Consider the following 27,179-nt stretch of genomic DNA (forward strand, 5'->3'; position numbering starts at 1 on the left):
AAATGGCTGCCATTCTAAATAATCACTTTCCTCCTTACATTGAGTGGCTAGAATTGAACTGGCTGGATAATTGAGAAAATATCATAGTGAGACAGCTATAACCTGCTGGCATGTGGTTCATTAGTCAGCTATATGTGGCCTCAGTACTGCTACACTGGCTCACTGAGTTCACCTTAGCTGGCTAACTAGCTGGTAATGGGAACTCTTCAGCTTGGTGCCTTCACTTACTTGGAGTTCTCTTTACCCTTACTGGGTTACTGTTACTTTCCTAGTAATCCGAAATCCCCTTTCAGAGTAAAATATTTTACTCCCCATAGTTAGGGTCCGCAATCCGAAAAATCAACTTCTACAAATCAATCCCCCTACCATTGTGGGATGTTCATTGTAGTATCCCATTGCTTGATCCACCATGAAACTGGAGGCACGATTGTTGTCTTCACAGAAATATCATTTTCAGTATCTCACAAGATGCAAGATTTATTTTTAAAATTTCGTGCTCCACACAAAGGACCGGATGAAACTTGCTACTTAGCCAAATCGTATCCAGAGTTGTTGTAGTTGAAAACTACGCACAGAAATAAGTAAATGGTTAGCTGGGTTCCCGGCACAGGGTTGCTTTCTTTGAAAAAACAGACAAGAAATACGAAGTTTCGAATTCAAACTGCCCTACCACCCAGGGCAAGAGAAGCCTACTTTTCCTCATAGTGTTTCGATACGGTTGGGTGCATAGTCTGTCTATGCTGTTAGTTTGGAAAAGATCTGAGACTTCTCACCATCTGGGTGACGAGCGTCAAAATTTTTTGCAGCATCAAAGAATTGTGTTGCGCTTTCTAGCCAATTCCAGCGCCTCTGCAACCACAACAATCATCAATTATAAACTAAAACTATGGCAAAAGATGTCCCTGAACGTTTGGTAGCAGCGGTTGTCAATTATTATTTCATCCACGGCTTCCACGCCTCGTTCTAAACTATGCATCAAGGGAGGCAGCAAAATCGTCCAAATTTGACTTCACCTCTAACGCTCCACAGCAGCTTCAAATCTTCACTAGATCACCCTACATCACCATTATGCTGCAAAACATCCCAAACAAACCGAAAAATGCAGAAAATCTTTCATTTTTTTATCCGAGCTGGGTGGAGCTCCTGGTGAGCTGCTGGTATACTGCATCATATGAAATCACAGAAACACCGACTACTACTACTACCAAAGGTTTTGAACCATCATTTATCATCATTCTAAACAAAATTAAGTCACCAGTGTGGCATCAGAAGTACCGGAAAGCACTTTGGTACCATTGAGAAAATCCCTTGAAATGACGTACGAAAATTTTGACGTTCTTCACCCAGATGGTGAGAAGTCTCAGATCCTTTCCAAACTAACAGCATAGACAGACTATGCATCCAACCTTATCACATCACTATGAGGAAGAGTTGGCTTTTCTTGTCTTGGCTGGTAGGGCAGTTTGAATTCGAAAATTCGTGTTTCGTTTTCTGCTTTTTGAGAGAAAGCAACCCTGTACCGGTAACCCAGTGAATCATTTGCTTATTACTGTGCGTACTTTTTAACTACATTAACTCTAGATAATATCTAACTAAGCAGCAAGTTCTATCCTGTTCTTTGTGTGGAGCCCGAAATTTTAAAAATAATTTTGTATCTCACGAAGTACTAAAATCGATAGTTCTGTGAAGACAACAACCGTGCCTCCGGTTTCATGGTGGATGTAGCAATGGGATACTACAATGAACATCCCACAATGGTAGGGGGATCGATTTGTGAAAGCTGATTTTTCGGATTGCGGACCCTACCATAGTTACTGTTACTCTCATGTTTTAACAGCGCAGTGTGAAGAAGATGTGAAATCAAAAGTGGCAGCCAAGAAATGGCTTTGATGGTAGGTTAATGACAAAAATTGAAGGATTAATTGCACTATATGAAAGGATTATAATTGTACCATAGGCGGCGGAAAGGGGGGGGGGGCTAGGGGGCTAAAGCCCCCCCTCAGAATGAAATTATCTTTCTTGGAGTGGGGCTGAAAACCGTGACAAAGATCGAGATACTCTAATAGAGCAGTCACTCTAATAAAGTAGTCAGTGTGTAGCGAGCTATGTAAGGATTTTTTATGTAGTTTGTCAGCTAGAAATGGTAGCTGGTGAGGTGGAAAGCTCTTGTGAGTTGGTTGTGACCTTTTTTTTTTTTTTGGTCTCACCTTACCAAACTATAGAAATAAGTCTGGGTCAGCTCAGCAGAGCCCCCCCCTCATATCAACTACTTCCTCCGCCACTGAATTGTACTATTTAGATGTCCGCACAGTAATACCAATAATAATAATAATAGTATTTGGAACGCGGTTTGATTTAACATCTAGTAAAGACTACATACATATCTATGAACTATAGAAAGGCAAGCACTATAAACAGTTATTTACTGCACGTGCATTTAAATTCTATATATAATATTATGATGCAGGGATCTTTCCGCCATCCAAATACTATATCTATGCAAAGCATAAAACTTTAACGCTTGGCGCGCGCAGCGCGCCAAGCGCTAAAGTTTTATGCTTTGCATAGATATAGTATTTGGAAGTTGGAATTAATGAATTCCAATTTGCAAAGTTTATATTTTTAAGTGCTTCCAGCTTTTAATGCGATGGTTACGGTGGTTGCTGTGGCTTATAGGCGATAATTGAAGCCATTGTATACAGACATTACTGTAAGATTTACTCTCTACGATATGGTTTCCTTGTGGCTATTGCTTTAAGGAAGCATGCTAAATGTATTATCTACATTATATATCTATATTATACAGGTAGCCCTTGCTAAAGATCGAACTACCCTAATAGAACAGTCAGTATATTCGTAAATGACCAGTCACTGAGTTTAATGATTTAACTATAACTTGCATGATCTAATTGTAGAAGTGGTCACTAAATGAGGTCTCAGTGTACTGTATAGTAGTGACTCCCTAAAGTAACACCCCACCACCCCCCTTCCAAATGGACATCCCCTTAAAACTACACCATAGAAGCATCTTACAAAATTTTTATCTACAAGCCTCTATATGATCACAACAAGGCTAGAATTTAAACAACACAGTATATGGTCACCGTATTCTGCCTGTGGGATATACCTTCCAGCCCTGCATATATATATTTATAATTCTGAATATTTAGCTTCGGTAACAAAGCCTTACTGTGTTCAATATTAAGATTGCCACTAAATTATTTATGCACACGCAGTATGCCTCAGAACTTGTGAATCTTGTATCAACCAGCTAGGAGCAAGATGACCACATCTTTTGATAATCAATTAATGCTTACGCAGCACAATCACAAGTTGACCTCATCTCCTTGGCATTGGTGACTGGTAAGAATAAAGAGACACAGAGAAACCCCACTCCATGTAATGATGTACAGATCAGTTGTGTAAGGTCCACTTGAAATACACTGACAATCAGTCACCCTATTTACCCAATTGCAACAGTCAAGCATGCATAGTATCCTAATAGAACACTCACCATATAGCTATATAAAGAAAATAAAGAAATTGAAGTAGTATTTTGGTAGTATGTAGGATACAAGTGATAAAAGTTTCTAGTAAAAGCAAGTGATATTCTTGGGACATTCCTTGGACCAAGACAAGTCCGTCACCTCATTTGAACACAGTAACTTATTCATTCTGAATTCTGGGATGAAGACCAGCTTGACTTCCATATCGTACAATGGAGACCAAGAACAATCCAACAGGTCATTCATTTTTTAACATATATTATTATATTAAAGTAGCTACATGTATAAGTTAGGGACTATGACTTTTTATAAACTATTCACGGATGTAATTATCACATTGTATGACCAGCTGTTGGTATAATCCATGGACCATACGAACATCCTGAACATCCTTAAATCACTATAGAAGGCAAAATTGTATCTATGAATGTGGCAATGATAAGAGGACTTGAAGAGATAGCTGAATGGACAGTACAGAACCCCTGCCGAAGTGCTAATGATGACAAATACTTGCTAATCCAACTCTCTCTATTCTATTATTTTGTCTACAATAATTGAACTAGGCTCTGTATAAGTATGGGTCACGGCTACTTTTGAGATGATGAGATATGGATTCGAAGCCTGTTAGGCCTACTAAATTCTAATAAAGATGCAAAGATTAAATGCATTTCTAAAATTATTCTTTTTTTATAACCTAATCCCCTGAGTAGTGGGCCCCAAGTGCACAGTGTTCTATTGTTATTTTTATAATACCAATCGTCCATTGTTTTCCCAGTTATTTTCGGTCTAAAAGTAGTTCAGTGTCCCAAGTACAGTTTAGGTTACGTTATGTAGCTAAGGATGTAGAATATTTTGCAGTCAGACCTTCAGTCCTGGCCAATGTAAAGTATACCAACAAACAAATTTTGTTTTCTGGAGGGAGTACACAGAAGGTAGAGCCTGTACGAAGTATTTACCCATAGCCCAGGCGCCTAAGTGAAAATCTTAGAGCTAAATCACTTTAAGTGAAAAGGGACAAATATCTCAGAAGGAGTGTAAAAAAACCAACCAAATCTCCACACCATGCACCCGGGCCCAGAGAATTAATTTGTCTGAAGTACTCTGTATCTTCTGCAATTAGATGCAATTGTAAGGTAATGACAGATGGTAAATCATTACCGTCCATTATATGCTTCCATATATATAGTACACCAGAATTAAAGGCAGACGCGTATAGTCCATAGAAACACACTGGGGTGTGTTGTTTAAGTATGAATGGAACCATGCATGCAGTTTGATAAGAAGCATTGATTTCTAAATAGTTCTAACAACAGGTGATAATTTAGAATGCCATTTAATGTTTACAAGAATGTAGATATCAGCACTTTTATGCAATTTTTTTTCCGGCCCACCATGTATATACAAACCGTGTTAAACTTTACAAGCTCCATGTAATAGTATGCACAATGTAACCAAACTACACTCAACATTTGCAATACTAGTTGTAGGAACTCTGTAATTAGAACATGAACAATGAAAATCATAGATGCACACACATTTGTAAACGTATTCATATTGTATGTACTTTCACATGATTCATTGATATGCTCTGTGTCGTTCTTACATGATGCTGCAAGCAGGGTAATGTCGTTCATACACTTGTAATCACAGAACTTAATAAAATGACATTGTTGTGATATTGGACCAGCAATCGTCTTTGAATTATGCATGTACACCTTGCAGTTGGATGTTGGCAGTTCATGATTCCCTCCTTAAAACCCCATATATGGCGGACGTCAAATTTATTAAATCACATGTACAGGGGGTCAATATTTATCTAAAGTTTTTAAAGGTGTGAATAACGTCAATATCACTATTGTATTGTACATATGTATGTATTAATCACACAGCCCTGCATAACCATATTCATGTCATTATAAAGCACACGTACAGTTTCAATTAAGATCACTCCTGCAGGCATTACTATTAAGGCTGTGGGCTGTCACCATCACAATTATAGTATTTCACTATACGTTATGTTCACTATACGTTATGTTCACTATACGTTATATACATACGTTAGTTTGGTACTCCACATATACGTATACTCCATTAAGGTAAATACAGGTATATACTCTCTAATACAACATTCTTACAGATGATGCCACTTTTAATACAATTATCACTAGATGTTAATTTCTGTGACATTCGTTCGGTAACAATCAGTATGTGCATGTGTGTGTGTGTGTGTGAGTGTGTCTTAATACGTCCTTGTGGTCGCAGTTTGTGGAGGAAGAGTAGACATCGCAACTTTTGTGGAGCTACCAATTTGTCACTGCTTCAGGAGGAATCATAGAACTCTGCTATAGCAGTGCACTGTACAGCGGGCAGCTACCAAGTACCAAGTGTCTTAATACGTCCTTGTAACTGCAGACTGCATGCAGTGAGGAATTGCATGGAGGCTTGTTGATCAGATTATGAATCACATCACTCATGTCACCCTAGCTGAATTAATTCCCACACTTTACTGGCAAATCCATTAGCTGCATGTGTTATTGAGTGTATCATCATTACCCTCTGCATTCCACTTTATGTATGTTATGTTGGTGTGGTTTGTGGTCAAGCTGTTAAAACCCCAAACTTTCCAAAAAAAAATTAATTATATGCCTGTGTATACTGTTCTTTAAAATTCATGTATAGTCATGGCATGCTGCTTTAACATACTACTGTACGTTAATGTTGGACAAGTTTTGCATACCCCATTAGCAACAATATTCCCTATAGTGTATAGGCAATATTATGCATAAATACATATTCTCACATTCACGAAGGTAGTTTTCACTTTAGCTCTTCTAGATCTAAACTAGAGTTTGATATCCAAGGATTTGTCATTTCAAATCACTAGCTATAGCCTCCCCCTTAATAGTGAAGATAAACACATTACATAACAGAGTGACAGACGTGCACAGATGGATGGTCTGATGTTCATGTAATAAAAAAAGGGGGCACACACTATAACAAAATATCCCATATATATGTGCCTATACCTTTATTTAATATGCCTCCAACCACTCCAATAAAATCATTCCAATACAATATTTATTTTGTCGCGTTCTACACTGTATATACAATTTGTTATTTTGTCAATGTTGGTGAGTTCACAGCAGGGGTTATGCTTTAGCAGTTAGCTATCAACCGTCAATCAATTCACAACACATTTAAATGTAACTGTGACAATAGCTCATCTCATATTGCTTAAAATCAGTACACACCCTCCACCCACTCCCACAACAGACTTTAGAGTACACCAGCACTGTCTGGTCACCAGACTATCTAAATAATATCCAGAGAAGATCAACTAGGTTTACTGTTAACTGCTACTAGATATACGAGTGTGTTACAAGCATCTTACAACAGCTAGATTGCATTTGGCCCATTTTATATTGAAGAAGAGATAAGATGAAACTGATAATGTTGTACAGAATCATCCATATACTTGCATATAGTCAGCACAATTTACCATTAAACCATAATAACATCTCTCGACACCATTCATGCAGATTCATTTAGCCAGCTACCAGGCTATAGACTGATACAAATATTAATATTGATTCTCTCTTTCAACCATTCTTACGTGGAATAGCCAGTTACCAAATCAAGCGGCAATACTGTATCATAAACATCCCTCCCATTTATAAGAACAGTTTAAGCGATAATTAAATTAAATTTGTACTTTTATGCTCAATTCTAAGTCTTGTACAGTAACTTCTCATTATATAAATGAAATTATACACCATAATGTTGTATAGTTGGGAACCCAGAAGTAATAGGATTTATTGTGGAAACTTTGTTATGCTCTTCACTAACATTATTTTGAGGTTTAATCCCTACAACAGAATATTGGTATATCACTTCAAGTGTTTTTTTTATGCAAAAAAAAACCTGATAACTAGCCTACTATACAGAGATGGAACCATTTATGCAAGCATCAAACATGCAAAATACAAGTGTCAATAACCATAACATGATATATCTTAGCAACAGATAAATAGAAATGAAGTAAATAAAGTTAACAATAAAATACAATTGCATGTAAAACTCTCTCACAGCTGTGCTGTTAGTTGCATGCTTATATTAATAAAACATAGCAGTCCATCATGGAACATTGTATTGTCACCATTTACAAGTGAATGAAAAATATTGCCAAAGCTTGGCCATTGCTCAGCAAATCGTTCCTTTCTAATGGTTAGTAACTCTTGTCTTCCTCTTAAAGGGTCTTGTCCAAACTCATTGAATATAGTTATATGTCCTCCGTTTTCTTCGTACATTCTAACAGCTTCATCTGCTGCTGGAACCAGAGTGTTATCAATTTGCTTGGTCTGATTATTTCGTGCCATCATCACATTCGGGATGCCTTTGTTTGTACCTAAAGTAACGGTGATAAAAATTTCATAAAGTAGCTAGCTATCTATAGTGAAATATACCTGATATGCGATGCTCGTTCCAGGCTGTCACAAACATTGTAGTCCCAACTTGGCTGACGTGTAAAGTGTACCAGGAGACGCAATGTTTAATGTGATCGTCTTCCAGTTTGAAATCACCATTTTCTTGCATTTCTATTAGAGCGGCCTTTATGGGGTAGTTGACCCTTCCGTTGACCTCTACCCATATCCTTTTGATCACATGATTCTATTACAAGACACCAAAGCAAATCAGTATGAACATCACATGAAATGAAACAACAGTTGTTGTATGTGTGTCCCACTCTTATATCATTGTTTTAGAATGTCATCTAGTCAGCATTAATATATTGTTGTTTTTTTTTAATTTGGGGGTTTACCCTGCTTATCCAACTACAATAGCTGCTGCTAAACATCAGTAGTCCACTATAGGTTATTCTTGTTACATCATGATAATGTGACAAATACAATCTCACTTGAGTAGAGGATGTCTGCAGGTGAGGTGGTCCAGAAGGGTTTCGTCTATATCCTGCCAGGTGTTCTTGGATGTACAACATAAGATACCACTCCCTTCCATGGTCAACCCTGATCTGATCCCACATACCATACTGGCATATGGTTTGCCTAAACAATTCAAATGCTAATAATTAAAAGAAATGTGATTCTAACAATACTTCATAGAATTTTAATAATCACTGTTAACGTTATGGATGAATGTGTGGGTAGTAATGCAGTGCTAGTGTAGTTGCTACAAGTAATGAAGTACCTGTACACTGTATCATAAATCACACTGTTGTTTTTAATAGGCATAGTGCTAAATGCCACAATTTTCCGGTTAAAGCCATCCACTGCACATATGTGGGTCACACCAAACATAACATTTTTTTCATTTTGGTCGATGTGTAGTTTGTGACCAAAATAATCTGCCCTGTATGTTGTAGGATTTGTCATCCTGGCAGTGGAGTTTGTACGGGCACGGCAGTACACAGGTGAGACATATCTCAATGATTCGCCAACTCTCTTTTCTCCTGTTCTGATTCCCCTTGATGCCAATACCCCTGTAAATGTTCTGCGTCCATACACAGGACCCACCTATATGTATATAACACATAGTATGGTTTTAAATAAATGGTTATATCATGTTGTACCTCACTGACAGCAGCGGCTACGACCTCATCTAACTCAGGTTTTGTCAGCCGGCTTGTTTTGTGAATGTTCCTTTCACGGCAGAACCTATATATAGGATGAACCAATCTAAGGACTATATTACTTTTGTATGCTGATTATTCATAAACATATATGCAAACCCTATATATAGCTACAGTGTACATTGAATGAAGCCTACATTTGGGTCTCTAAAATTTTGCCATGCATTATATAGCAATGTAGCTATACTATTAAATAAACTGGTAGTGAATTACTACACATATATGATTCTCAGTCTTAAATTACTTAGCCAGTAATAATTGGAATCAGTGCATGTATTAGTTAGACTATTCATGATCATAATAATGGTGATCGTCTGGTCTGGTATACAATATAGTACCTAATGTTTGCGCTTCAATGTGGGACTAGACTGGTGATATTCACTGTAGAGCATGCATGCATGTATACATACAAGCTACACAAACACATGTGGACAAGTAGGTAAAAAAAAAAGTACTAGCTACTTACGCGGTAATCTAGCTTGTTAGCCCGTCTCAATCAAACATGATGCAATTAATTATTGTTGAAAACTGAATGCACGGACCCTTTATATAGCTAGTTATATTATCTATAGTTATATACCCATAGCTATTACCTACGTATGCAGCACTAGTGAGCTCTTTTTGCAACTGTAAGTAACTATATATATAATACAGTTCTGACTCTGCAACGGGCTTGCAGCTGTTTGTAGCTATATACAGTAGGTTCATGTACCAAGCTACTTAGCTAGCTATATGTATACAAACCTCTCCAATGAGCGAACACTCAGTCCTTTCCTGCTAGGATATTTGTATTGCAGGTGAAGACTCATACGTTTGTGGGTCCATCGCTCCTTCTCTATTTTCTCCCTTATGAACTCTTCCAACTCATCCAGCAAGCGTATCCCAGCCATGGCTATATATTCGAGGCTATATACCTGTAGCTACTTATTTGCATGGTGCCAACCAATTAGCTATTGTTGAACTGCGCCTCTCGCGTCTATACAATGAGTGTAAGCGGCTGGCCCTGAGGCTAACTAAGGCCAATGAAACTTGATTAGCAGTTTCGCGTCACCGCCCACATCCCTTCACTATAGCACCCGCATGGAATTTCATTATTGGCAATTTAGATCGAAATACTCTAATAGAGCAGTCACTTTTACTCTAATAAAGAAGTCACTTTATTATAGGCATGCCAGGAGTACTAATATTCTTTTTATTCAAATGAGAAGTGTTATCCATGCAATTTTACAACACTTTAGTGACAATATGAAGGTTTCTGATCTCAGCACACCCTGAGTAGGCAATAATGAATAATGAATAAAAACCGCCCGCCCGCATCAAAATTTCAAAAATCTGAGCGAGAAACTAGTAATCAAGTTTCATTGGCCTAACTATCTGTACATTATAATTAGCGCATCCCCTCTAGTTGAGATTAATTAACAAGCAATGATAGCTAGCTAGATAAGATCTAATCTTCACATAACAATAGAGCTAAGTAGCTAATTGCAGTTAGTATAATTATATTGCTACTGGAGGCCTGCACTGAGCATTTCAATACTTGCTACATCAGTACTGAATCACGTAATCATGCACTGACCTATCAATGTCAACCCCACTCCCACCAAGCCAGTACGGGATATGTGGGGGTTGGGCAGCACAAGTACTTTTTTGTGTCAAATCCCCTTCGTCACATGGTGCATGGGACTATATGTGGGATTTGACCTAATAATTATATAATTCGTCCCAGCTAGGTAGGGGAATTTGACTTTCCACTTCATCAAATCCCCACTATATCCACCCTACTGGGGGTGGGGCTTGACATTTATAGGTGCAACAAAAAATACACTTCAATTAGCTTCTTATGTAGCTACAGTGAAACTGTATACATCTGTACACACACATATGTACACATACACACACATACACACACAACAAAAAAATGGTAATATTTTTAACATCATTAGCTATATATAATTATAACTACAGTTAATTGCATCCATGTGAGTTAATTGTATCCATGTGTTTTAGGCCAGTAGCCTGTAACAACAGCAAGCATAAGCAAATAAAACACAGCCCGTATGCTAATCACTACTACTCACTTTGGTCTCCTTCTGTACAGCTACACTTTAATTTTCTCTTGATACAATGTAAAGCAATCCATGAGCAGGTTGTAATCTTATGGTTAATTAGCTATCTATAAAAAAAATAAAGTAATATTGTTAATTCATCTAGAAGAATAAAACAAATATAATGTAATGTTTAATTATGTCTACAGGGAATCTATAGTTACATGGTGCTATAGAGTATCAGTGCAAAGGCACTCTGGGAATACTGAGTGCCTGGGTCATGTTACATAAACTACCAATGCCTCCTCCCCAATGCCCAGGGTTATAGTCATATTGGCTAATGAGGTGTCATGTGCCCCTATTATTTGTCTAGCAGCTACATGATCATCACACACACACACACACACACACACACACACACACACACACACGCGCACACACACACACACACACACACACACACACACACACACACACACACACATGCACACACACACACACACACATGCACACACACACACACACACACACACACACACACACACACACACACACATACACACACACGCACGCACGCACACACACACACACACACACACATGATACATGGCACAATCACACTGCAATTGTTAAACAATCGAAATTAAATAAAATATATATGTACCACATGGATTGCAGAATGAAAATAGAAGGGTGGTCATAGTATAGTTCAGTCCAGTGGTTCGATGCACACATATGGTAATCCCAAATGAAACAAAACCACACTGGTTAAATGGTACAATGGTTGGTTGAACAATAGAAGTTATATTTATGTACCACATGGATTGCATAATAGAAAAAGGAGTGGTTTTTTTTTGTGTGTGTGTCTGGCTGTTTAATTTAGAAGCCAATGTGGTAGCAATGGTTATAATTAGCACTGGTCACTTCCATTGTTTGAGGCTTGGTCTAATTGTTTTGCATGTCTTCCATCTAAAAAAAAAAAAGTATCCTGCCTGCTTTAATTTCGACTGAGACAACATGCACGACTTGTACATTTCATCTACACCACAATCTAGCCATCTATATATCAACTGCATGTATTGTTAGCTTGTAGCTGTACCATAACTGTCAAATCGATAATTTTTTTTAAACAAAAAAATGAATAAACAAAAATAAATCAACTGGCTAATAACTATATAGCAGATGATATGCTGGGGAAGACAAAGGAAAATTATTTTTAAATTAATTAATAAAAATATCATATAATTGTCATATGGTCTGGCCGTATAGCTACACTGACTACAAGCCTGGCTAGATTTGAAATTGTTTGGACGTATGAAGCGATATGATTGTAAAACGATCATATAATTATAGCCATAAAGTGGTTGTATGCACCTTTTGATGTACTGCACAAACTATATATCCTCTCCTCCACCGGTACTTTACTTGTGCTAGTTATGATTCCCCCCCCCTTTTTCACACACTCTCCACATGTTTGCCGTACTTGCACACACACACACACACACACACACACACACACACACACACACACACACACACACACACACACACACACACACACACACACACACACACACACACACACACACACACACACACACACACACACACACACACACACATGATACATGGCACAATCACACTGCAATTGTTAAACAATCGAAATTAAATAAAATATATATGTACCACATGGATTGCAGAATGGAAATAGAAGGGTGGTCATAGTATAGTTCAGTCCAGTGGTTCGATGCACACATATGGTAATCCCAAATGAAACAAAACCACACTGGTTAAATGGTACAATGGTTGGTTGAACAATAGAAGTTATATTTATGTACCACATGGATTGCATAATAGAAAAAGGAGTGGTTTTTTGTTGTTGTTGTTGTTGTTCTGGCAATTTATTTTAGAAGCCAATGTGGTAGCACTGGTTATAATTAGCACTGGTCACTTCCATTGTTTGAGGTCTGGTCTAATTGTTTTGAATGTCTTCCATCTAAAATTTTTTTTCCACTTGTTTTTTACTTTACGTAGCCTTTCTCCCTTGACACTAGGGGATTTGACAAATAAATTCACATTTGTACTTAGCTAGCTAGCTATAGATACACATGACACGGCAACTGAGCTCTGCAGCCTTCAGTCCTGGTTGGTTAGCTAGTTACGTAGCTTGGGAACATGCGTGCATGTATATGCATATACTGTAGAATACGGAACACTTACTAGTGTATTTCATAGCCCATGGTCCATGTCTGTTGCAAATCTTCACTGCTTCTTCTCCAGTCATGCCGGATCACTCGTGAAAACCGCTATAATTTTGAATTTGTCACGTGATCGTGAGACTTGGTTGATCATGCGCGTTGCTACGTAACCTGTATTATAAGCACTTTCATGTCAACAGTCATATACAGCCAGATATCATCTAGTTTTATTTTAGTTTCTCTAAACCCCATCCCCATCCTCTCCTTGACTTTCAACTTGTTTGTTTTAAATTTAATGTCAATTTAAAGATTGCATGTGATCACTTACAATACAATAATAAATAATATGAGCAATGTAGCTAGATAGCTACAATGACTACAATAACAAATATTAATTCAAGTGAAATATACCTGTAATTATAATAATGAAGAAGGTTACAACAAACTACTAGCTAGCTATACAGTTTAACTTTGGTCAACTCTCATCTCCAGCAGTGTCAGTCTCATCTTCTAAGTAACTGCTTACAGCAGTAATCAAGCCATCAAGACCGAGAACTTTGACAGTCTCAAAGTCCGTGTCCCTGCACAGCGGGCAATTTGCTGAATGACTGGTTGCCAGCAACTGCTGAACACATTGTTCACATCCTACGATTGACTTGCAGCACATTGATACAACCATCGGTGGCCTTATCGGGACCACCTGACATATACAACATTTTAATATATCTTTCAATTTGTCCCTTAATGAGATTGGCAATGTCCTTTCAATGATTGATCTTAAGCCTCTAAACTCATCCCTCATATCCCTCAGTTCATTTTTGATCCTTTTGGCAGCACGAGGTGCCAGCTCTTCGTCAATGTCATCGTCAGCATCATCTTGAATCATATTGAGATCCCTCTGTGTCATGGCATATAATTTCCTTCTGGGTGCCTTCCAGAAAGCTAACCCTGAAAATGATAAAGTTATACATACGGTAAACCACAAGTCCTGTATTGTTACTGTGTACAGTATATGCACATTGCTTTTACATACAGCTAGCTACCTTGAGTGGCAGATGAATTTTCAAATTTTAGGCCATTATTTGTCACAATAACGTGATCCGATCCCCACTTTTGTTGTATCGCAGCCAATATAAACTCAGTGTGAGCTGTAGATTCTGTGATATTCACAAATATCTGGGCTTTATCATGAAACCTTATTGTCCTGCCGTTCTTTGTTAGCTTGGCTTGCACCAGTTTCACAGTGGAAGATGGTGGAGGACGCCTTGCCACCACTGATCTGAACATAGAGTTAGATGACCCCTGGTAGGGAGTGGACGATGCAAGTACATGTACAGGTGGATTGGTCCCGGGTATACTGCTGTTGCTGCTGTTTAAAGACTGGACATGGGAAGATGGGGTCCCAGTTGGGGTCCTGGTACGGCCCTCTGTCAAGTTCCTGCCTTCCACCAGTAGAGTTGAAAAGGGCATCACACCTTCTTGAGACAGGTTAAAGGTCCCATTCTCACTTGGAAAATACATCGATTCATCAATACTGTCCTTCAAGAAGACGACTGAAGGGTCAACCTGTATGTGAAAGGAAAAAAATGCAATCTATGAAGTACTTAGCTATAGCTAGTTTAAAACAAAAAAATATATATAAAAAATAAAAAACACCATTATACACTGTACGTATAGCTATGATATAGCTAGCCATAGCAATCCTGCAAGGTAGATCCACGTCCCTCTGTTAGCTAGCTATAGCTAACCTGAAACAAGCGGCGGAGATTTTCAGTAGTCACTTGATGCATGAACACATCAGCTTGCTGTTCTCCCTTCTGCAGGGTAATTCGATCGGATTGAGTAGCCCTATCAGCCATATGGTTACGCAAATGCAGTTTATCTGATGCCTGTCACAGCACGTAGGCTATTTATACCTTGTGTGCAGTAGCTACTAGCTACCTCTACTAGACCTCAAACCATACTTTCAAATACAATACACATTATGCTCCTTCTTTGTTCGACCTGTAGCATTCTTTATTAGATACTAGATTTGACACGTAGTTAGCTAGCTACTCTGACATAGAGGTTTAGCTAGGTAATTAAGAACTATATGGCTGCTTGCCAGTTTAGTTCTTTCTTCTAGTACCCACTAACCACAAGTTTCTATACTGTGCCGGAATATATAGCTAAGCATACTTAAGTGTCAAATCCAGTAACTAACAAAGAATGTTACAGGTTGAACAAAGAAGGAGCATAATGTGTATTGTATTTGAAAGTATGGTTTGAGGTCTAGTAGAGGTCTATTAGCTACTGCACACAAGGTATAAATAGCCTACGTGCTGTGACAGGCATCAGATAAACTGCATTTGCTTAACCATATGGCTGATAGGGCTACTGAATCCGATCGAATTACCCTGCAGAGGGCGTTACCGGAAATCCTAGGTCATGAGCTATTTAAAAAAATCGATGGCCAAAGTATAGGCACCCATTGGGGAACTTTCCATACGCGAGGGTTACACCTTTGGGTCCGGGTGTAGGACCTAAAGCACACCGTATATACCATACTTCTGCATAAAGTGTAGCGATTACGAGGGGTTAACACCTGGCTATGAATTTTAAAAAAAACATACCATTTTGGCTTGAAGTTGCTGGTAGATCCACCTGGTGACGTCAAATCTATTCGAGTCTGGGTTTAAACAAATCATTATCACAGCAGAGGTGTTTATCGGTGATTTACTTTCAGCTGACAATGAAACACGACTGGCTTTCCCTTAGTAAAGTTTCAGCATTCTCTCAACGCCATCTTATTTTTGTTCCATCGATCGATTTAAAATGTTTTATCAAACGACAATCCGCCCTTTTTTCATGCCAGGCGCTTACATTGGGGTGTACTTTGTGACAACAGTGGACGAGAGGTTGCTGTCAGAGGAGTATATAGTGGCGAATGGTGATAAGACATGTATTTGCGTACGCTAACGGGAGAAAAGAAGCGCGTGCTACATTTTGACTGGAACGCGAAAGGTATGGGGATGATACACGGCTGTCCTAGCACTGGCAAGCTGGGTAGTCGGTAGTCTATTTAACAATGGGGAGGGATGGCACATAACACTATGTGATGGTCCCAGAATATGTCTAGCTGACCATTCTTATGAAGAATGTCAATTGTGACCTGCCTAATGTAGCCACCTGCTGAATTAAATGTGTCAATTATACATAAAGTATAAGGTCAGGAAATTTTTTCTTGATTAAATGCTGTACCATCACACTTGAACAGTGCCACAATAGACCGTATTCCAAATGACGTCACAAAATAAAATGGCTGTGGCTATTTGGGGTATTCTAACAATTTCGAGTGAGAGTTCCAATGGGGCTTAATAATATTCAAATCGCTATTCAACCCTGGAAGAAGATATTGACCTAAAACTAACAGGTACAATTATAAGGGTATAAAATCTATTCTCTAATGCCAGGTTAAAAATTTTCAGCTGGTTTTCAAAGTTTAGAAGAAAAACTATTGTTTCTTTGCTGTAATAACCAAACCTGGTAATTTCGCCTCGATATCTAGTTTGTTAGCTTCTATATCAATCTTTGAAATCTCGATCGCCATTGGTGATAATACTCGAAAATATAAGAATCCCCCAAATAGAAAATCCGTGTGACATCATTTGGAATACGGTCTATTCATTCTACAATATTACAAGTAATACTACCTTGATATTTTGATCTACTAAAACACCACTGCAAATTAGTGGAGAATACTTATAAATGTTTGAATAACCACTGCATCAAGTGACAGGTAGCTAAGATGCAATATGATGTTTTAAGACAGCACTCTTGCGCTTAACTTGAAAGATAGTGTCACACAGATTTGTTGGAGAGTGTTTTCGTAATACTAAAACACCTTAGTGCCTAGTTATATATATATAAACAGTGAGGGGGTGCCACACCAACATATCCTGTACTCCTATGTTCATCCTCAGTCAAAGTGGTCAACCTCAAAAAATATGCTTTGACTTCTGACTTTCACTAAAAGTTGCACTTGACTCTTGAATTTAGTACATTTTTGTAAAGTACATTTAAATTGTTCTAAATGTATCAATAATTGTATATAACTTTTGAGCTGAGAGCTTGTCCTTACTAAGCATACTGTTTAAATGTGTACTGTTAGGTTTTATTGTAAGCATCATCAGGGGCGTAGCCAGGATTTTTTTGAAGGAGGTTCGGATTTAAAGTGGAATGTCTTAAGAGGAAGGCCTGGGTGCTTCCCCTAGACCATGTTACTAAAATAGTGCATACACAAAATATGCCCTTAGGCAGTAAGATTAAAAGGTGCTGTTTGTGCATCTAACTAGCTAAAACCTACACACTGCTGTTTATGCAGCTATAGAAACTATAAGCCTATTGTAAAACTAACTTATCTTTACTTCCAGACAGCATACTGACAGCCAACTTCAATTTCCTAGTGCACGGAAGCCCTCCACACTCGAGTCCCTTAGTTGGCAATACTTTTTTCCAGCTAAACATTATTCTCAGCTCTCAGCTGATCCAGCTGTTGATGGTCAATAACTTCAGACATGGCTTGTACTCCAGTATGTTGGAGACATCATGTGCCCACAACATTTACCAAATAAACAAATCATTCATCAGGTAAATATACATCAACAATTCACAGTTTGTGCTAACCTGACACATGTATAACACGACCACTCAAGTTCTGCCTTGTAATAAACCATAGAACAGTCCTTCGCCATTTCACTAACGCCATTTCAACCATGCATCACGTACACAATTGATCATGTGATGCAATAGATATGGTTCAGCATTAATGTGATGTGACCCTCAAGAGTAGTACAAAGGAGCACCAGTGGGCAAATAGCTACCGGAGAGCTACAGGGCTGTAAGATTTGGTGTGATTTTTAATTTTTAAGAAATTCTGCTTCTGAAAGGGGGGTTCATCCGAACCCCCCACTGCCTACACCCTTGATCGTAACAAAGTTCTATAGCTTTAGCAATAAATTAATTTTAGCCTTGACAGGCCTATATCAAGGTGGCACTCCAATATATCCTGTACTCTAGTGTTCATCCTTGGTCAAGGCAAAAATCAAAGTGAAGCTAGAATTTTGCAATCAGCCAAAGATAATTGCATTGCAGAAAATGCATTTGCAAACATTATTTGTTGCACTTAAACATGTCTGTTTTGGTGACGATCTGATAGCGATATGCAAAAATGCGGACGATATATGGTTTGCCAATAACCAGTCAGATTTTTTATGTAACACTACTAGTTAAAATAGACACGTTTCACACTGCACTAAATTAATGCCACTTTGCAATGGCCACATAATACATCATAGAAATTTTCTACGGCTTGGCCTAGTGGACATGCATGCAACCATAAAGTACTCAATAAAACACAGTAGTACCATATGATTTTGTGTATATGTCTCCCACCCCTAAGTTGTGAAGCTATGATACCCCTCCCCTCACTATGTTACGCTATTGTATTATTGTGCGTCGTGATGCCCCTCCCCTCACTATGTTACGCTATTGTATTATTGTGCGTCGTGATGCCCCTCCCCTCACTATGTTACGCTATTGTATTTTTGTGTGTTGTGATGCCCCTCCCCTCACTATGTTACACTATTGTATTATTGTCTGTCGTAATGCCCCTACCCTCACTATGTTACACTATTGTATTATTTTGTGTTGTGATGCCCTTGCCCTCACTATGTTACACTATTGTATTATTGTGTGTTGTGATACACTATTGTATTATTGTCTATTGTATTACTGTGTGTCGTGATGCCCCTACCCTCACTATGTTACACTATTATATTATTGTGTGTCATGATGCCCCTACCCTCACTATGTTACACTATTGTATTATTGTGTTTTGTGATGCCCCTACCCTCACTATGTTACTCTATTGTATTATTGTCTGTTGTGATGCCCCTACCCTCACTATGTTACTCTATTGTATTATTGTCTGTCGTGATGCCCCTACCCTCACTATGTTACACTATTGTATTATTGTGTGTCGTGATGCCCCTACCCTCACTATGTTACAATATTGTATTATTATGTGTTGTGATGCCCCTACCCTCACTATGTTACACTACTGTATTACTGTGTGTTGTGATGCCCCTCCCCTTACTATGTTACACTATTGTAATATTGTGTGTTGTGATGCCCCTACCCTCACTATGTTATTGTGTGTCGTGATGCCCTTCCCCTCACTATATCACACTATTGTGTTATTGTGTGTCAGGATTTCACGTGGCTTTGTCACTCCTTATTACAGATTCATTGCTGTAAAAAAAAATTATCTGATAAATATGTGTATGTCTGACAGTGCTACAATGATTTCAAGCAGCAACTATATTGAAAGGTACATATATTATTGTAACATATAACATACATGTTAGAATACAGTGTATGAGCTATTGTAAAATTTAATTTTTGGTACACATTAATATCTAGAGACACTTGCATGTACACATACTACAGACACAAATTCATGCATACATACTGTATACACACTTACATGACCCAACACACACCACACCACACCACATCACACGCACATAACACACACCCAACTAGAAAGACACACATATTACACACACGCACACTATACATGTACATGTACACATACACACTACACACACACACACACACACATACACACACACACATACACACACATACACACACACACACACATGCACTACACATACCACACTACATTCATGCATGCACACACACACTACACACATGCGCACACATATCTACACACACACAACACACACATGCATACACTCCAGTGGACTATATTATTTATATCTCTTTTACTTACAGATGAGATTCATCACTTAGGGTTGCTTGTTACAAGCATGTCGTTGCTTCTGAACGTATTCCATATACGTAGCAACGAAATGTTGGTATCAACCAAGCCTTTTTTGTATCTACCACTTCTCCATGACACAATGATTGAGTGTGCTATTGAGTGGATGTGCTATCGTACATAGTGAGTCCCTCTTTTACACTTACTTGTTTTACCTAATCCATTGCACACTAAATAACTTTGAAGTAGTGTCTCTTCGATGGAGGTGTATTGATGCAGTGGTCGTGCCAAGTTTGTCATCACCAGATCTGTTCATTATCAATATTGTGACATAATAGTGTAGTGATGCATAATACATTCGTACATACTTCTTATAATATTAAGTGATTTAAAAAAAACAGTATGATGTGCATTATAATACTTAATAGTGATCGATCTACTTGTATATATAATAATCACGATGGTTAATCAAATGAAACTATATGGCTTCACATAAGAAACATACCTTTGTAACATACAATATGCTTGGGTAAATTAAGCTATCATTAAGTGCACCACACAACATTCGTTTCTGTATATATATGTGAAAGTTGTAAAAAAATTGTGTAGTTGCCTCATATGGCTTCCCATAGCATCCAAATAAGGTGGACAGGAGACCAAGTTCTGCTCTGCTCATAACCAAATAGAACATCACTACTTGCAGTACTTGGAAATGCCGATGGTTACGTTTTGTGACCAGAACCACATAGTAACATGTTGTCAGGTAGTTGGTCGGTGTATGGTGTACATATTTGATGTGTTGTGGGAGTGTTCTATTGAAAGGTAACTTGATAGAATGGAAGATCTAGCAATTTTTACGGAAATCGATATCTCAAAATGAAACTCCTCCTTGACCACAATTTTTCACGCATACGTAGACACACAGTACCTTTACCCATTAAATAAGTTTCAAACATCAGAACTGATATCCAGTCGGAAATAATAGCTGTGAAATCTGCTCCCAATTTCAAGTCCATATTCTGACCACAAGACACACCCACATGTTCTGTTACACATTTTAAAGCTCCTTTGTGACATTTACGACATCTCACACCATTTAAACATGAAAACAATGCTTCAAAGGGGAATTACTGTAAAAATTGACGTAAAACCTATTTTCGCGAGGACCCACCCACCAGGCTCAAAAATTTCATAGAAGGTGTTATTCAAGGTACATTATATTTAAATTGACAAATGACCCTTATACATCACATAATGACCGATATATCAAGCTTTTAGTGATAAAATCCTGCAAAAGTGATGAAACCTATATACATTATCTACAGTAGCTATACCCTATCTTACAAGAGTGCACTTTTGTGAAGGAGTTACACTAATACTTTTAAACTAAAGTGAAGGAGTTGAAGGTCACCGCTCAGGTGAGCATGGGAATATGAAGGGATGGTCAATGACCTGGGACCAGAGGAGGTTGAGCATGCATCTTGAGAGCTGCTTTTGAACTAGTGCAACTTTGTCACCTCATGAAGTTCTAAAAGGATACTTTAAATATTCATATCAGTGTGTCTGAAGTCATTATACTTAGTATCCCGAGATACCTGAGTATATCCCAGGACGTCTCATAGCATGGATCCACTAGATCCTACAATACTAAGTATGCCGAGATACCTGAGTACATCCCAGGATGTCTGATAGTGGAAAGCTTCTAGATCCTATAATACTTAGTATCCCAAGATACCTGGGTACATTCTGGATGTCTGATAGCAGGGAGCCTCTAGATCTTGCAATACTTAGTATCCCGTAATGTGCATGAGCATGATCCTCCCACACGAAGTTCTTTATATTATGTCTGTATAACATCTTGCCACATACAGTATGAAAAATTCTGTTTCGTGTTAGGTATTACAGTTGGCATTTGGCTACACCAATCTATTTTACTATTTCAACAACCACTTCCATCGGTATGTTATAGCAGTGTGTCAGTATGCACTTTGTGGTAATGTCTTTCCTGCATTTAGTTTGTACAAGAACCTTATTCCCAAAGAAAGTTCAAACAAGATTTTCATGGTTATGGTGTCGATCTCAGGACAGCAGTATGGATAAAAAGGAGGTAACACATACAGTGACTATTAATTTTGTGAAACACTTGCTATCATAAATACTCTAGACGAACAGTCAAAGTCACTCTGCTGAAACATTTGTAGGATGACATGCCCGCTATTCGTCATCAACTCTCTGCTAGTATGTCAAGTGACAAATAAAAGGCAAGTGCGAGGCAGGGGTCAATAAGAGAAGGAGAGGTCAATGAAGAAGAGACACCACAAGTAGTTATGCCTTACATCTGACCAACTGGTATGTGGGTAAGCAACATAAAACAAGTTTTATGTGTATTCTGATCTTAACGTTTAGGTTTAAAAGATGGAAAACCAGATTTTCACTGACAACTAAAATTAAAGTAACACACACATTAGGATAGTCAATGTGATTGTATACATTTAAATGTTGTAATTGCATATGATGTAATCTTCTATTGATGTAAGTGTGTGTAACTGATTTACAATATATTCTGTATGTGTGCTTGTAATAATTATAATATTTAGAATTTGTACATGTTATGGCTCTGTGTTAACTATCTATTCATACATCTTGTTCGTTAACTTAAAATGTAACAAATGGCGAGGAGTAGTTTAGTTGGTTTGCAACAATTGCAAGCGCTTTCGCACAGACCACATTGCTAAAGCTGGCAGAAGCAAAGCTCCTGGAAAGAGGAGGACACAGCAGAGTCACAACAGTCATAAGAAAGAGTCCTCAGAAACAAAGTCTGGCAAATGCAATGGATGGAGTGGATCACATTAACAATGATGACCTCCGACAGCTGAACACTGAGCCTTCAGATGAAGATTCCACTGCCGACATAATCCACGTACATTCAGTCTCATCAACAGTTCCTGAAAGCTACAAAGTGCCTGTTTAATAACTGAATGGCAATCACCTAGTGATGGAACTTGACACAGGAGCAGCAGTATATATCTTTGGTCAGTGAGAAGACATGGTCCAATAAATTGAACAGTCCTACATGTACACTGAAAACCACCTCGCTTAAATTGCATAGTTATCCTGACAGGAAGCTGCAAGTGTTGGGCTACTGCAAGCAATGTAGCGCTGATTAGATGACTAGTCTCTGTCTTCACATCTTGCAATTGCAAGCCTTCATGATCATGCTTCCAAACATATTATTTTGTGGTTATAGCTATAGCCAAATCATTAATCACAATGACTTCATTTTTATGAATAATTGTACTGACTGTTCTATTAGGATAGTTCGACGTTTAGCAGGAGCTAGTGCTGCAGCTCAAAGCCTGTATTTTGTAGCTGTGTAATGTAGATAATGCATTTAGCATGCTTCCTTTAAACAATACCCACACAGAAAACCTAGAAAATCTTACAGTAAGGTCTGTATACAATGGCTTCAATTATCGCCTATAAGCCACAGCAACCACCGTAACCATCGCATTAAAAGCTGGAAGCACTTAAAAATATAAACTTTGCAAATTGGAATTCATTAATTCCAACTTCCAAATACTATATCTATGCAAAGCATAAAACTTTAGCGCTTGGCGCGCTGCGCGCGCCAAGCGCTAAAGTTTTATGCTTTGCATAGATATAGTATTTGGATGGCGGAGTGATCCCTGCATCTATTATAAATTATGTGACCGAATTTTGGAAAACCGTCGATATAGCTACGCACAACAGTACGTTTGTAATAAAAATTTTTAAAAACTATGGGTAAAAACGCAAGCTCCAGAAAAAAATTACGCAAGATTTTATCGCCTCGCTGGTGGGCAAATTAAGCCGCCAATGGATAACTCCTAGGCATCATCGTGTTCGCCTGTCCATAGGGAGTACAATAATCGTTCCATACACGAAAATATTCCAAAGTTACAGACGTTTGTTTACGTTGCGGTTACGAAAGAATTTACCGACGATCGCTTTTCAGTGAACTTTCCTTCCTTCTTGAACGAAGAAGCATGCCTGGGGGATAAACTATACCTTGGTGGATGCACAAATTCATGGCGAACACAATGAGCCACGATTCAATTCCGTACGTCGTTGTATCAGTAAGTTATGATGGTTTATGTAAGCGCCTGTAGATTCTTTTCTCGATATAGCTTCTGTAATTTAATTTAATTTAATTTGTTTAATGCACATACCTCATAATTGAGTGTTGTGTGCATGTGAAAAGATGTGAACTTAAAATAACTGTTCTCTATAAAGATGAAGTGCGTGACAAAATGTGTTTAAGTCAGGTGCAGTAGTTAAGTTAGTATATAGGTAGTGAGTTCCAAAGTCGAATTGAATGTGGGAGAAATGAATGATTGTCTGTACTGTGACATATCAAATTATTTACTCATCCGGCTGTCTAGTGCTGTATTTCCAACGCTGCTTAACTTAGGAAGCTGAAACTTGGCTAGTCCATTCCTCTGTCCCTGTAGAAAACAAAGAACACAAAATGCATTTTGAAAATTGTGCGGATATCAACGGTTTTCTAAAATTAGGTCACATATATAATATATATTATTATGTTTCAGTGATAGTCAGTGTTATAGCTAGTCTGTAAAATGTCGAGTTTTCATCAGAGAGAAGTACCATTAATGTGCAGAATCCAAAAGATACACATTCTGACCACATAGCTAGCAATACGTTCTATGCATAAACAGACATCAATCATGCATAAACAGACATCAATCATGCATAGAGACTGTTATACCTCTAGTAAGATCAATGAAACTGAAGAGAAATGTGTACCAGTTTTTGCTACACTAGGATGTCTCAGTTCAGAGCTCATGTTGCAGTTGTGGTTGCACTTGCGCTTGTATGAAAATATTAGAATATTGATACCGCACTGACTCAGCTTTTGGCATAGCAATCTTGTGGAATTAGTCGAGAAATTAGCACACAAGTGTGCCTTGAAAACACCTCTCACTAGGTACCTTTTAAGAAAAGCTTTTGCAGCATGAAGTTAGAACAAGAAATACAGAATCCCAAACCATAAAGTATCAGCTAACTACTAGTTAATCATGATGACTTGAGTTTAGCAGCTAACAACACAAGTGATTAGCTACCTCAGTGATGTCACTGAGGAGCTATATTGACTGAAATGGATCTTTTTTTTTCCCCGGGGTATCCAGCATCCCTTGCCACCGCCCTTAGCACTAGACTGATATGAATCTGCTACTAAACAATTCAGAGTCACCATGTTCATGCACCCGGCTTGTTGAGATACTTTCTAGTTATGAAGTAAGTACTGCATGCCACAAACTTGGCATGCCTACTTACTGTACTGGCAACCGATACAGCTAATTGACTCACTAAATGTCAACAATAAAAGTTGACATTAGACTCTATCTCTATGTGGTTAATGGTATGGAGCTGGTTATATTTCAAATGATTAAATCTGACAGTGCAACTAGCTAAGTAAAAAATGCCCATCTTTGTTGCAATGTAATTTAAATTTCTGGGTGGTGACCAGAGAATGTATAAGTCATAATGGTCTCAGAGTATATTTCAAAAAATACCTAATTGTTCCATTGGGCAAAAAGAAATCTAATAGGAGCATCATGCAATAATTATGTTGGTTATACTTAAAGTATGTAGTGGACTGCTGCATCAGTGCATACAGATAAATTCATGCAATATCCAGCACCATATAGCATCATGAGTATTGCTGAGCTTTATGCACTTTAGGTAATGTATAGCCATTATTTCTTTGTTTTTATTGCAGCAGCAACAGCCACATGCAGTTTTTCATCAATGTCTTGTAGCACTTACATAGCATGACGAAAGATTGATATCAACACCATGCAGGCCTATAGGAATCATGCACTAATATTTGCACCGTATATAATCATGCCAGAGCAGACCATGTACGCAGTGTATCTCTTCATGGCTACAGTGCCATAGGTTATAACTGTATTTTGTTTTGCACTAGAGTGGCCTTTATTTTCTACAGCTGGGAAAACCCAAGATGATATTGTTGTTGGCAGCATGACAAGCACAGTATGTAAACATAAACAATCATTTTACAATCTTAATCTTTCATAACCAACCAAACATGTAGTAGTTACAGTGTTTTAAAGACAAACAATTAAGTTCAGTGTTGAGTCCAGTGAATATATTACCACTTGATACCTTACTATTAGTTGTGATTATTAGTTAGCAACAGAAGCAACTACAACTATATCCATCACTACTTAAGAGTGAAGTCAACGCAGTAAAATATATGTGTGAATACTGTGGAAAATGGTAAATGTCACTGTACATTATAGTGACTGTCACTAAGAATTTCCAGTGACATTCGCTATTTACCACAGTTTTCACTACCTTTTTTTACTAATATGGCAGATATTATAAGCCGTGGAAACTACTTACTCCTGGCCACTGGCACTGGATGCCAGTGGACCTTCAGCATACACTAAATTTAACGACTACTAATGATTATAACACTGTACATATCTTGTATGTATGCTGTAAAGCAAATAATAAATAAAATGTGATAGCTATATATAAGTTGAAGGAAATTGACATTTTATCTATAATATGTAAAATAATTATGTTATAGTACCTGCATGATTACACATCAACAACTGAACATACACACTTGATACAATTGAAATGATTTGTGATTACATACGATAAACATCATGATAATAAATATGTGACGCTAATCTGTTTTGTCAGATAATTCAATGCATTCTCTATTTTGGCCACACTAAGTTGTATAATCCTCTTGATGTCAGGGTATTTACTGCAGTCAGTCATGCACTTTATTCATTTTAAAGGCTTCTACAAATAAATATTTGCGTTGCTGAAAAGTATTTGGTAATTATGAGGCTTCTGATTATGAATCCTTTTAACAAATATATATGATTCATTTCTGTTGGTAATGCTCATTTACGTGAT

The 27,179-nt window shown here is 37.9% G+C and overlaps 2 protein-coding genes and 3 long non-coding RNA genes across 8 annotated transcripts; 2 read left to right on the top strand and 3 right to left on the bottom strand.

Moving 5' to 3' along the window:
* Nucleotides 1-7,588: 7,588 nt before the first annotated feature.
* LOC136244002 (uncharacterized) lies at nt 7,589-10,043 on the bottom strand. Its single transcript, XM_066035531.1, has 6 exons — nt 9,898-10,043; nt 9,094-9,178; nt 8,712-9,037; nt 8,422-8,569; nt 7,970-8,174; nt 7,589-7,911 (listed from the first exon to the last, which is right to left on the bottom strand). The coding sequence occupies exons 1-6, from the start codon at nt 10,041-10,043 to the stop codon at nt 7,589-7,591; spliced, it is 1,233 nt and encodes a 410-aa protein (XP_065891603.1).
* Nucleotides 10,044-10,981: 938 nt separating this feature from the next.
* Nucleotides 10,982-13,523, bottom strand: LOC136243888 (uncharacterized). The gene is made up of 3 exons (XR_010695009.1): nt 13,419-13,523; nt 11,232-11,326; nt 10,982-11,169 (listed from the first exon to the last, which is right to left on the bottom strand). It is a non-coding gene; the product is annotated as an uncharacterized lncRNA (long non-coding RNA).
* Nucleotides 13,524-13,797: 274 nt separating this feature from the next.
* Nucleotides 13,798-18,461, bottom strand: LOC136244567 (uncharacterized). 2 transcript variants are annotated; one of them, XM_066036133.1, is made up of 3 exons: nt 17,793-18,461; nt 14,440-14,962; nt 13,798-14,344 (listed from the first exon to the last, which is right to left on the bottom strand). In XM_066036133.1, exons 2-3 carry the CDS (start codon nt 14,915-14,917, stop codon nt 13,872-13,874), a joined length of 951 nt encoding a protein of 316 aa, XP_065892205.1. In that variant the 5' UTR covers nt 14,918-14,962; nt 17,793-18,461; the 3' UTR covers nt 13,798-13,871. The 2 variants fall into 2 exon arrangements, with proteins under 2 accessions (XP_065892205.1, XP_065892204.1); XM_066036132.1 differs by lacking the exon at nt 17,793-18,461 and adding an exon at nt 16,009-17,075.
* On the top strand, nt 16,230-20,583 carry LOC136244568 (uncharacterized). Of its 2 annotated transcripts, none has more exons than XR_010695439.1 (4): nt 16,230-16,399; nt 19,680-19,766; nt 20,237-20,405; nt 20,469-20,583. It is a non-coding gene; the product is annotated as an uncharacterized lncRNA (long non-coding RNA). The 2 variants fall into 2 exon arrangements; XR_010695440.1 differs by having other exon boundaries at nt 19,731-19,766.
* Nucleotides 20,584-21,603: 1,020 nt separating this feature from the next.
* LOC136244522 (uncharacterized) lies at nt 21,604-22,822 on the top strand. 2 transcript variants are annotated; one of them, XR_010695375.1, is made up of 5 exons: nt 21,604-21,640; nt 22,119-22,180; nt 22,238-22,329; nt 22,387-22,579; nt 22,629-22,822. It is a non-coding gene; the product is annotated as an uncharacterized lncRNA (long non-coding RNA). The 2 variants fall into 2 exon arrangements; XR_010695376.1 differs by having other exon boundaries at nt 22,387-22,571.
* The last annotated feature ends 4,357 nt before the right edge of the window (nt 22,823-27,179 follow it).

The sequence above is a fragment of the Dysidea avara genome, chromosome 14, assembly GCF_963678975.1.
Source record: "Dysidea avara chromosome 14, odDysAvar1.4, whole genome shotgun sequence".
Taxonomy (NCBI): domain Eukaryota; kingdom Metazoa; phylum Porifera; class Demospongiae; order Dictyoceratida; family Dysideidae; genus Dysidea; species Dysidea avara.